This window comes from Mytilus edulis, chromosome 12 (genome assembly GCF_963676685.1).
Source record: "Mytilus edulis chromosome 12, xbMytEdul2.2, whole genome shotgun sequence".
NCBI lineage: Eukaryota > Metazoa > Mollusca > Bivalvia > Mytilida > Mytilidae > Mytilus > Mytilus edulis.
The window spans coordinates 50,407,401-50,420,598 of NC_092355.1; the positions used below are offsets into that span (position 1 = coordinate 50,407,401).

At 34.9% G+C, this 13,198-nt stretch overlaps 1 protein-coding gene across 1 annotated transcript in view; it reads right to left on the minus strand.

Moving 5' to 3' along the window:
- LOC139497673 (MAM and LDL-receptor class A domain-containing protein 2-like) overlaps nt 1–13,198 on the minus strand; it is a 174,450-nt gene that overhangs the window by 14,456 nt on the left and 146,796 nt on the right. Inside the window, exons 48-53 of the mRNA XM_071285906.1 lie at nt 12,689–12,793; nt 7,013–7,333; nt 5,947–6,060; nt 3,022–3,161; nt 394–607; nt 94–243 (exon numbers count right to left, since the gene is read on the minus strand). Coding sequence (XP_071142007.1) covers nt 94–243; nt 394–607; nt 3,022–3,161; nt 5,947–6,060; nt 7,013–7,333; nt 12,689–12,793 — 1,044 coding nt within the window. The remainder of the gene's footprint in view (nt 1–93; nt 244–393; nt 608–3,021; nt 3,162–5,946; nt 6,061–7,012; nt 7,334–12,688; nt 12,794–13,198) is intronic.

Genomic DNA, 13,198 nt, shown 5'->3' on the forward strand with positions numbered 1-13,198 from the left:
CATCTCTAATCATGGTTATCAGCAAATTCTTTGAAGTTTTATGCACTGTTAACTTTCCTTACCACAAAGCGCAATTTTAAGCTTAAAACTTACCATCACTGGTTCCCTGTGTATGATCTGTGGTCGGTGCTGGTATATATCTACCAGCCAATTTATATGTTCCCCATGCCCATGAAAAACCTGACTCTGATGTCCTCTTGTACCGACAGGACAAGGAGGAGTTGAAATCACAAGAAGCAAAATCTGAAATGTGAAAATATGCAATATAATATATATTTTTCTAAAAATGTAAATCCTTTAATACACGATCCATTAAATATAAAACTATTGAGGTTAAAAGTGATTTGTAAACAGATCCTAAACATTTTATCTGCTTACTACATACAAACTTACGTGGACAATCATTGCTGATCAGTTCAACATCATCAACTTGTAGATCATCAGAAAAATGTGTTCCTCTGGTGGCAACAAATTCAAGCTCTCCATTGGTTATTTCCCCTGTAGTAACTTTTGACATGGACACACAGACAGACTCCCATGATCCATGAAGATCAATATTTTCTTTCATAAAGAGCTGCTTTGTCTCTCTTTCATAATTCATATTTATCTGAGTAAAAAATGACTACCAGTTATGAAGGAAGTCAATATTTCTGACTAACACAAAATAATTTATTTATTAGATTCATTTAATACCAGATAATTCATTGAATTTGTGTAATACCAGTAACCATTTATTTAGAAAACTATTTCACATTTCCAATATAATTTAAACTTATTTTATTTAAGGAATGACTGTAATATTTTTTCTGTCTATGAAGAAATAACATAAAAAATTTGGTGCACACTGAATAACGCGCGTAGCAGGTTATTTAACAGTGCACCACATTTTTTATGTTATTTCGAATAGACAGAAAAAATATTACAGTCATTTCTTATAATTTAATTCTAAATTCCATTTTAAATCGTAGAAAACCATGAAAAAACGTTGATGACGTCACGGTCACATGACTAAATTATGTCTATGGGCTCATAACAAACTAATGTCAGCCAATCAGAAGACGCGTTACATCCAAAATTAAATTATTGTAATATGTATAGATCAATAAGATATGATACCAAGCCTGTCATTCTCAATCTCTCCAAGAGTATAAATTGATAAGATATTAAAATCTTAATTGTATGACATTGAATTCTATTTTTAAAAATATCAATGTAATGTCTAAAAAAGCATACTTTAGCCTAACTTTTTCTAGAAACTAAAAGTAACATATTAAGTTACCTGAAACAAGCTTTTCAAAAGCTATCTCTTTTTTCTCATGTTTCTTACCCACAACTTTCATTCAACTGCTCTGTTAAAATTTGAATTCTACCTAGAGCTATTCATATGATTGATTGAGATTTACACAAATTTCACCTAAGCAATTTTTCAACAAAATCTTAACAAGAAATTGTAAATGTGAGAGCACAAAATGCAATTTTCCATACAATTTCTATTTTAATCACTCATGTAACAAAATTGGATCGGTGCTGACTGGTCTATAGCTAACACACCTGAAACTTTTCTCATCGAAATAAATTTCATATAAATCTGTAAAGAATATACTGTGAGAGCACTAAAAATGCAATTTTTTATATAATATCCATTTCAAAGGGGCACAACTCCATTTAAAATATTTGATTGGCATTGATTTTCATAACTTGTTCAAGATATTTCTTGTACTAATTTCATACAAGAGTGCACACACTGAAATGTCTCGCCTTCTATACTAATCATTGATATTATGTTGATAGTCCTAAGTATAAAGCTAAGCTTTATTACAACTGTCACATAAACTTAACATTAACCAAGATAACTAAACAAAGACCAATGAACCTTGAAAATGAGGTCAAGGTCAGATGAACCAAGCCAGGCAGACATGTACAGCTAACAATGCTTCTATACAACATATATAGTTGACCCATTACTTATAGTTTAAGAAAAATAGACCAAAACACAAAAACTTAACACTGTGCAATGAACCGTGAAAATGAGGTCACGGTCAAATAAAACCTGCGCAACTGACATAAAGATCATAAAATATTTCCATACACCAAATATAGTTGACCTATGGCATACAGTATTAGATAAAAAGACCGAAACTCAAAAACTTAACTTTGACCACTGAACCATGAAAATGAGTTCAAGGTCACATGACATCTGCCCGCTAGACATGTACACCTTACAATCATTCCATACAACAAATATAGTAGACCTTTTGCATATAGTATGAGAAAAATAGACCAAAACACAAAAATTTAACTATAACCACTGAACCATGAAAATGAGGTCAAGGTCAGATGATACCTGCCAGTTGGACATGTACACCTTACAGTCCTTCCATACACCGAATATACTAGCCCTATTGCTTATAGTATCTGAGATATGGACTTGACCACCAAAACTTAACCTTGTTCACTGATCCATGAAATGAGGTCGAGGTCAAGTGAAAACTGTCTGACAGACATGAGGACCTTGCAAGGTATGCACATATTAAATATAATTATCCTATTACTTATAATAAGAGAGAATTCAACATTACAAAAAATCTGAACTTTTTTTTCAAGTGGTCACTGAACCATGAAAATGAAGTCAAGGACATTGGACATGTGACTGACGGAAACTTCGTAACATGAAGCATCTATATACAAAGTATGAAGCATCCAGGTCTTCCACCTTCTAAAATATAAAGCTTTTAAGAAGTGAGCTAACACCGCCGCCGCCGCCGGATCACTATCCCTATGTCGAGCTTTCTGCAACAAAAGTTGCAGGCTTGACAAAAAATCTTACAAGAAATGTAGTCATGAGAGTAGTTACAAGACTGGATGGAGGACCCATAATTCTGTGAAACCATCTCCACATTGCGGAAGGAAGTTAAATATAGAAATGATAAGTTGCAAGAAAAAAAGATCACACCATTATAAATTGTGGTGCAAGAAGCCCCTTGACAAATAAGCATACACATGAACTAATCTATCTTTTACCTGTAGTTTGAGAGAAACAGAGTGTCCTGTATTTCTATATCTAAATTTAAGGTTTTGATTTGTAGTGGCATTCAGTGGCAAGAAAAATTTAGCGATATCACCTTGGTTACCAAATGATGAATCTGCTGTCATCTCACCTCCTAAAGTAAACAAAGTAAGACATTTATATATGATAGCTCTTGTCTAATATATGTTTTATATTAACTGCAATGAAGCTTAAAGGGGCATTCACTACGAGATATAAAAAAAACAAGAATGTGTCCATAGTACACGAATGCCCCACTCGCACTATCATTTTCTTTGTTCAGTGGACCGTGAAATTGGGGTAAAAACTCCATTTGGCATTTTACTGACAGTGTTTTTTTTTCTGTTTGAAAAACATTGGTCACTCCCTTCAAACAAAATAAATTTGTAATGAAAAGATTTATATGGGTGAAATTCGCATCCTTACAAAACTAGAGGCTCTCAAGAGCCTGTATCGCTCACCTGATTCTACTTGGGTTTTTGAAATCATATAAAAAAATATAAAATTTGGCTAAAAGTGACAACACAACCTCATTTATAAGGAAAGGAACATGTTTAATTTCATTCAAAAGTCCCCCACTGGTGGCCATCTTGGATGATGGATCGGCTACAAAGTAACATTCATGCAATGTTTGGTTTTATTCTATTCAGTGGTTCTCTAAAAGTCATTTGTATGCATTTCCCATAGGGTCCTATGTTAAACTAAGTCCCCCGCTGGCGGCAATCTTGGATAATGGATCGGCTACAAAGTAACAACACTTGGTCAGCACCACATTAGGAACATTCATGCCATGTTTGATTTCATTCCATTCAGTGGTTCTCTAAAAGAAGTCATTTGTATGCATTTCCCATAGGGTCCTATGTTAAACTAAGTCCCACACTGGCGGCCATCTTGGATAATGGATCAGCTACAAAGTAACAACATTTGGTTAGCACCACATAAGGAACATTCATGCCATGTTTGGTTTCATTCCATTCAGTGGTTCACTAGAAGAAGTGATTTGTATGCATTTCCAATAGGGTCCTATGTTAAACTAAGTCCCCCGCTGGCGGCCTTCTTGGATAATGGATCAGCTACAAAGTAACAACACTTGGTCAGCACTCCATAAGGAACATTCATGCTATGTTTGGTTTCATTCCATTTAGTGGTTCTCTAGAAGAAGTCATTTGTATGCATTTCCCATAGGGTCCTATGTTTAACTAAGTCCCCCGCTGGCGGCCATCTTGGATGATGGATCGGCTACAAAGTAACAACACTTGGTCAGCATCCCATAAGGAACATTCATGCTATGTTTGGTTTTATTCCATTGAGTGGTTCTCTAAAAGAAGTCATTTGTATGCATTTCCCATAGGGTCCTATGTTAAACTAAGTCCCCGGCTGGCGGCCATCTTGGATGATGGATCAGCAACAAAGTAACAACACTTGGTCAGCACCTCATAAGGAACATTCATGCCATGTTTGGTTTCATTCCATTCAGTGGTTCTCTAAAAGAAGTCATTTGTATGCATTTCCTATAGGGTCCTATGTTAAACTAAGTCCCCCGCTGGCGGCCATCTTGGATGATGGATCGGCTACAAAGTAACAACACTTGGTCAGCACCTCATAAGGAACATTCATGCCATGTTTGGTTCCATTCCATTCAGTGGTTCTCTAGAAGAAGTTCAAAATGTAAATTGTTAACGACGATGACGACGGACGACGACGGACGACGGACGACGGACGCCAAGTGGTGAGAAAAGCTCACTTGGCCCTTCGGGCCAGGTGAGCTAAAAAGATATCGTGATTCATACATGTGACCAATTTCGTCTAAAGCATAAATGGTTAAAATTAGAGGGAAAAATTGATACCATAAATAATTGTTTGCTTAACATACATTTGCAAATAGTTCATGAATATTCAGGATGAGATCAAAATAATACATACAATAGTTGAAGACCTGACTGTGACTTTGAGATGAAGAACAGCAATAAAAGCACTGTTCCTTTGCTTTATAATGTGTGTTTTTTGCTGTGCATGTACTGATTTTGTGTCATGGATGGACACCCCATAATCCTTTGTTTTAATTTGTATAAAAAAGGTAGGTTCTTCAATGTGGTTGACCAGGATGAAAACAAGAAATTAAGTATGACAGTGGAGAAAGAGGGTATGTTAATATATACTGTGGTTTCATTTATTTTCATGGGTACCAATTTTCGTGGATTAAGAAAAACTTGCATATTCATGGATATTTAATTTTGTGGTTTTGCTGAAGTCTGCATACAAACCTATAGAAAAATTATCATTCGTTGAATATTTAATTTCGTGGTTTGACTGTGCCCACGAAATCCACGAAAATTGGTATCTAACGAATAATAATGAATCTACAGTAAGGGACAGAAATTTTGCCTTTTAAGAGGCAACATACTCACCCCTCAAGTTGTGTCATGGGTTCTCTCCCTATACAAACCATCTGACTTAAGGTCCCTATTCTGACAGCCTGTCATGTTAGCATATTTATACATCTAGCTCACAAATACAAATCCCCTTTTTAGCATCTGCTTTATAGTGGATGGTCCAGGTGACCATATTTCTATACCCCACACATTATCCATTTGGGTTAAAAAGATATTAAAAACAAACACAATAAATGTCACAATTTGAACTAGACCAAAATGCCATTCAATATTTGTTTATGTACAAGTTAACAGCCTATATAATATTACTCCATCTGAATAGATTATTCTGATTAGGAGAGTATTTACTCTTACTTCTAAATAGTCTTAGAAGCAGCAGATACCAATTTGAAAGTTTTTTTTTGTTTCACCAAGCATGGCATCAAGCTAACTCTCTTTCACTGAAAGATGGCACTCTACCATGACACAACCAAGGCAGTTTCACAAAAACCTTTGACCAATGATTACCTGCTGTATATGTCATATTCCACTGAAATGGTACAGGATCAATGATTCTGGAAGCACACTCTACCCTAACAGGACTTGTTTCGTTGAACCGACATATACTATAGGGGAAAGGCTCTGTCAAAGAACAAAAATGGGGTTATTATTATGTTACCTTCTAGCTGTGTATATTAATATTGATACATACACAAACTGTTTCCAACAGAAATGTGGGAAAATCTTTTAAAAGGACAATGATGCAGATCTCAAATAAGTTTAAAAGAGACAACAACCCGACCATAGAACAGACAACAGCAGAAGGTCATCAATAGGTCTTCAATGCAGCGAGAAATTCCCGCACCCGGTGGCGTCCTTCAACTGGCCCCTAAACAAATATATATACTAGTTCAGTGATAATGGACGTCCTACTAATCTCCAAATTATACATTTGACTTTTTTTTCACAATATTAAGGGAAATAACTCTTAAATGACATACACTAAATGACTCAAATTCAAACCCAACTTGTGTTTAAAAGTTCCTAATATTGTGTTTAAATTTTAAATGAATTGAATAAGAGATGATGTGGGGCAATTCACAATTAAATTTTAAGAGATGTCCAAAAATTGAATTGTCTAGCTGGAGGGCATCATACAAAAATTCAGAAGCACCCACAGAGTATTCACTATTGAATTCTCTAAATCATCAAAATCCAAACAAGAAATTGGATATTACAAATGTTTATTAAGGCTATTCCAGGGGAAAATATATGGGTGGTTGGACAACACTTTTTTTATACCCACCACCCATAATCTGTATTTTCATTTGTAACATAATTAATTTTATTTGCCTGAACCCCTAGCCTATAAAGCTATTACACAGAAAATAAAAGAAAAATGTGTCTAAGAACACGAATGCCCCCGCTCAAGCTTGCTTTTCAAACAAAAATGGGACGGACAAAAAGACGGAAGGTCAAGGGTAACAATTAATAAAAAAATGATATGTGTTGTCCAAACCTCCAATACTCTTTTTCCCGGGATAGCCCTATGTATTATTATAACACCACAGGGTTGGTTTTATAAACAACTTACTTGGGCATATCTTCTTTTGATTAACCTTTATCTCATAAATATTTGCAACACGATTGTAACTAGAAACTGGTGACACTAATCTTCCTCTGACCACCAAAGTACCCACTACAGATGAAGGTAAATCAAAACAAGCATGTGTTTCTCCAGATTCAGCATACCCAAGGTCATAGATCATATCTTCTGTCTCTAATCGGAATTGCATTTGTAAAGCCTTGGTTAAAATAGCCAGATTTATGTAAACGCTTCCACTAGATGGTGTTGTAAATTTGTTGGAACTTAGATTTGATGAAAAATTTCCATTACCTGAATAGAAGTTATAACCTGTGGAATAGAAAGCAATATTCATTCACACCATTTAATTCGTTCTCAAAATGATCCATACCTGGGTTAAAAATATACAAAAATTACAAATATTGTGTTTATTATACTATAGGGTTATTGCATGAATATTGGGGAATATTGTCCCGAGAAGAATTTTATATTGCACGAGCTTGCGAGTGCAATATATGTTCTACGAGGGACAATATTCCCAAATATTCATGCAATAACCCTTTTATTGTATAGCAATATAATATTTGAAAGTAAAAATTGGTTTAAACTAAGATTTTGTCGTTAATGACGTCATGAATTTTGAAGATTTATTGCATTTGTGCAATATTAAAATTTATTGCACGCTAACTTTTGGTTACGTTCTGTGGAAAATATTATATGGCTATACAATAAATTGTTATATTGCATTATCATTTTGTCAATAAATTGACTATCATTGGATAGAACTGAGTCTTTTGCAAATATTTAACAATTCAAAGAATATTCTCATTGGCAGAGCCTGAAAGGGGGTTTTTGTTTTAAAGACAATCATTAAAAATATAAAATGCAACATATTTATCAATTGATTGATTTTTCTTTGCTTAATGTCCAATAAAATACTTCTGCCTGTTTAGGATTAGAACAGATTAAAATTGGGGACTACTCATTGAAACAAGCTAAATATCTCTTGTGAGCAGCAGAAATCTTGCTTCCCATAAACTGTTGACACAGAGATATGCATTATCATTTTTTATAACTTGTCCATTCGGGCAAGTTGCAAGAAAATCAACTTGTCCAACTTCTAAACTCACTTGCCAAAATCAAAAGTTTAATAATGCTGCAAGTGTTCAGACCTACTGACACATTTATTAGATCATGTACAAACTCTAGACTTCTCAAGCATTCCTGATGAATATTAATCAAGGCAATCAGTTTATACACAATTCATTTGCAAAATTTTAATTTTATGTCTTTTTGACATATAATTGAGTGTTCCTATTAAGGTGCGTACACGAGTCCTGGACGCATGATTTTCTGTCTAGACGTACGGTATATCATTTACCCATGCATCTGTGGGACACGTCCTGGTTACACAAGCCGAGTCCTATCATTATCAAGATTATCCTTTAGCTGTTAAAAAGTGTTAGACAAGAGTGCACACACTGAAATGTCTCGCCTTCTTTACTAATCATTGATATTAATGTTGATAGTCCTAAGTATAAAGCTTTCACAACTGCCACATAAACTTAACATAAACCAAGATAGCTAAACAAAGACAAATGAACCATGAAAATGAGGTCAAGGTCAGATGAACCATGCCAGGCAGACATGTACAGCTAACAATGCTTCCATACAATAAATATAGTTGACCTATTACTTATAGTTTAAGAAAAACAGACCAAAACACAAAAACTTAACACTGTGCAATGAACCGTGAAAATGAGGTCATAGTCAAATAAAACCTGCGGGACTTACATATAGATCATAAAATAATTCCATACACCAAATATAGTTGACCTTTGGCATATAATATTAGATAAAAAGACCAAAACTCAAAAACTTAACTTTGACCACTGAACCATGAAAATGAGGTCAAGGTCAGATGACATCTGCCCGCTAGACATGTACACCTTACAATCATTCCATACAACAAATATAGTAGACTTATTGCACAAAGTATGGGAAAAATAGACCAAAACACAAAAACTTAACTATAACCACCAAACCATGAAAATGAGGTCAAGGTCAGATGACACCTGCCAGTTGGACATGTACACCTAACAGTCCTTCCATACACCAAATATACTAGCCCTATTGCTTATAGTATCTGAGATATGGACTTGACCACCAAAACTTAACCTTGTTCACTGATCCATGAAATGAGGTCGAGGTCAAGTGAAAACTGTCTGACAGGCATGAGGACCTTGCAAGGTACGCACATACCAAATATAGTTATCCTATTACTTATAATAAGAGAGGATTCAACATTACAAAAATTCTGATCTTTTTTTTCAAGTGGTCACTGAACCATGAAAACGAGGTCAAGGACATTGGACATGTGACTGACAGAAACTTCGTAACATGAGGCATCTATATACAAAGTATGAAGCATCCAGGTCTTCCACACTCTAAAATATAAAGCTTTTAAGAAGTTAGTTAACACCGCCGCCGCCCTAGCCGCTGCCGTAGCCGCCGCCGCTGGATCACTATCCCTATGTCGAGCTTTCTGCAACAAACGTTGCAGGCTCGACAAAAACTTAACTTTGACCACTGAACCATGAAAATGAGGTCAAGGTCACATGACATCTGCCCGTTAGACATGTACACCTTACCATCATTCCATACACCGAATATACTAGCCCTATTGCTTATAGTATCTGAGATATGGACTTGACCACCAAAACTTAACCTTGATCATTGATCCATGAAATGAGGTCGAGGTCAAGTGAAAACTGTCTGACAGATATGAGGACCTTGCAAGGTATGCACATACCAAATATAGTTATCCTATTACTTATGATAAGAGAGAATTCAACATTACAAAAAAATTGAACTTTTTTTTCAAGTGGTCACTGAACCATGAAAATGAGGTCAAGGACATTGGACATGTGACTGACGGAAACTTTGTAACATGAAGCATCTATATACAAAGTATGGAGCATCCAGGTCTTCCACCTTCTGAAATATAAAGCTTTTAAGAAGTGAGCTAACACCGCCGCCGCCGTAGCCGCCGCCGCCGGATCACTATCCCTATGTCGAGCTTTCTGCAACAAAAGTTGCAGGCTCGACAAAAATTAATGCTTCTTGTCAAAAAACTTTTACTTGAAGTTGACTTCCGTCATCATGCATGCTTGCAATGATGGTAAATTCCAAGTGAAACGAAAAGTGATGATGCAATTGATCATGTGATAGGCTTACTCTCATGCTAAAAAAACAGAGGAAATCAAAGTTTGTTTAACTTTAAGCATGTTTACCAGCAATATAGTTGTCAAAGAAGCCAATTTATTATTGAATGATTGCAAAGCAATGTACTTAAATTGATAATTACGTTACGCAACTCTTTGGAAATAATGTAAACTCAATAACTGTAGGTAAATAAAGGGAATAAGTTTTAATTTGAAAATCTTTCACTTGTCCTGTCGGAAAACTAATATGTTGATTCTACTTGTCCAACGCCTACTTTTACTTCTCCCAGACAATCCGACAAACGGTAATGTTGAGCCCTCACATGTCTCTCATTTTCTAATTTTGATGGTATAAAGCAAATGTTGAAATTAAAATGTCAATATTTAAACATGCAAACTATGCAAATCATCCAAAGTCAATGAACCATGACTGAAGGTGCAGGGCCAAATAACCTCCATGGAAATGTGAAATGCCAATGCTTATAAAAGTGTATACCAAATATCATTGACTTATCATAAGTGGTTCCCTTTAAACGAACCTAAACACAAACTTTAACTTGTAAATTGTAAAAGTTTCAGTCAATGAAACATGATAAGGGGCTGTGGCCATATAATCTCCATGGAAATGAGACTTGCAAATGCCAATGCAACTGCATACCAAATATCATTGACTAAACATTAGTCATTTATCTTAAACTGATCTGATCACAAACTTAAAAATGTCAATAATGCAAAAGTTTCAAAGTCAATGAACCATGACTGAGGGGACAGGGCCAAACAATCTCCATGGAAATTAGATGTGCTAATGCTAATACATCTGTATACCAAATATCATTGACCTACCACTAGTAGTTCCTCTTAATCTGACCTAATCACCAACTAATACATGTAAACTGAGTAAAAGTTTCAAAGTCAATAGACCATGACTGAGGGGACAGGGCCAAATAATCTTCATGGAAATGAGATGCGCTAATGCTAATACAACTGCATACCAAATATCATTGACCTACCACTAGTGGTTCCCCATAAAACTGACCTAATCATAAACTAGTACATTGTTGACCCTGCTGCAGACGCCGCCGGAAACATCACATCTAAATCTTGCGTTTTTCGACTTCATCCAGGCCGGACAAAAATGTCATATACAGACCCCATAATAGATTTGCTACTATTGTTCTCTGAAGTGGAAGAGCTTAGCACTTTCACAATATGGGATATGATCCTTTTAAACAGATACAGGTAAATCAAATTTTTATACCAGAAAATCATTTGTGCATACATTCACTACTAGCTAGAGAAGTCACTTTCAGTGTCTAATTTAGATTGGCACAGAGTTAAGAGCTCTTTTAACATGTTTAAAACTTAAGCTTAAAACTTAATGTTTATATATCTTTTTGATCGAGTTAAGCCATTTCAATTGATATTTTATAGTGTGTCTTTTTATGTTGTAATGTTACACTACTGTTTCAGTTGGCGCCTGTAAAAACCTGCTGCATTTGTATGCACCTGTCCTAAGTCAGGCCCTTATAGCTTGCTGTTCGGTGTGAGCCAAGGCTCTGTGTTGAAGGCCGTACTTTGACCTATAATTGTTTACTTTTTATACATTTTGATTTGGATGGAGAGTTGTCTCATTGGAACTCATACCACATCTACTTATTTATAGTTAACAATTAAAATATATGGTATAATTTTGACAGGTTTTCAAAAATTCAATTAATGCATTTAGGTCATTCTGTTCAGTAGTTCCTGATGAGAAAAGTGTGATTAAAAATATCTCTTGAATGAACGAATGGAAGGATAGACGGAAAAGGTGATTGCAATATTAGTAGACCACACTCCTAGAGGGTATAATAATATATTATCAATCGAATATTTTTAAGGATTTGTGATTCGTTAAAACTTGATCACATGTACATTTGTATTTACTCAGTTTGCACGCCAATACTGTTGTGTTTAGCTTTTTGTAGGTCAAAAACAGCATATTGCACAGGGCATACAGCATGTTACTAAAAAATACATTCAAGAAATCCCCAATTTTATATTGTTCAATGCAATATTTGTTGATTAATAATATAACAATTGTAGCCTTTGGTTGAGGTCAATTCGATTTTATTTCAACCTCGGACTTCATCCTCAGTCTATATTACCTTGTTATGACCTCATATAAAGGCTATAATTGTATAGTACACTGCTTTAAATTTGTATTACACTGACACCCTGAGTCAGACTTTTAAATGACAAACTAAAAGTCCACATTTTTTGGATGCATTAATACTCCTGATACTGATCGAGCCAATCACTCCTGCATACTATGTACCTTGCAGAGAGGCAGAAAATATCAAATTTAAGATCAATGGTTTGGACTAGCCTACGATTAAATCATCTACAACATCCCACATTGAAGGCAACAAAACTACTGCAATACCACAGGTAAATAGGTCAAATAATGAGCATAACATACCCCTACTGTCTAATGACCATCCATCAATGGTATTATATGCTCTATAAGAGCAAGATCCCTGAAATGAATTTCCAAATCTACAATCGATGGTTGGAGTTCTTCCAACTGAAATAAAAACAATAGAAAGATAAGAAATATTTGTAAATGGATTTGTTAAAATTTGTTGACCAGATGGCCACATTTTGGTAGTTCTTTTTTTCAATTAAGAAATGAAGTTTACAGCAGAGTAAAGTGACTCAACAAATTCTGTAAATTCAGACTTTGTGAGCATGTATTATAATTTGCATTTTGTTGTGAGTGGACAAAAAAGTGAGATTTATTATTTTTAGTGCCATTTTTACCCTATATGTATATGTGCTTTTCAATTTGACTTGAGGATACCTATTGGGTAGAGCAATGAATGACTGTCATGTGACAATTGAAGTTTGGTATATAAAAACATTTATGAAAAGTCCCTTCGTTATAACCAATGCTAATGTGATGCACAAAATGTATTAAGTCTGAAAATCA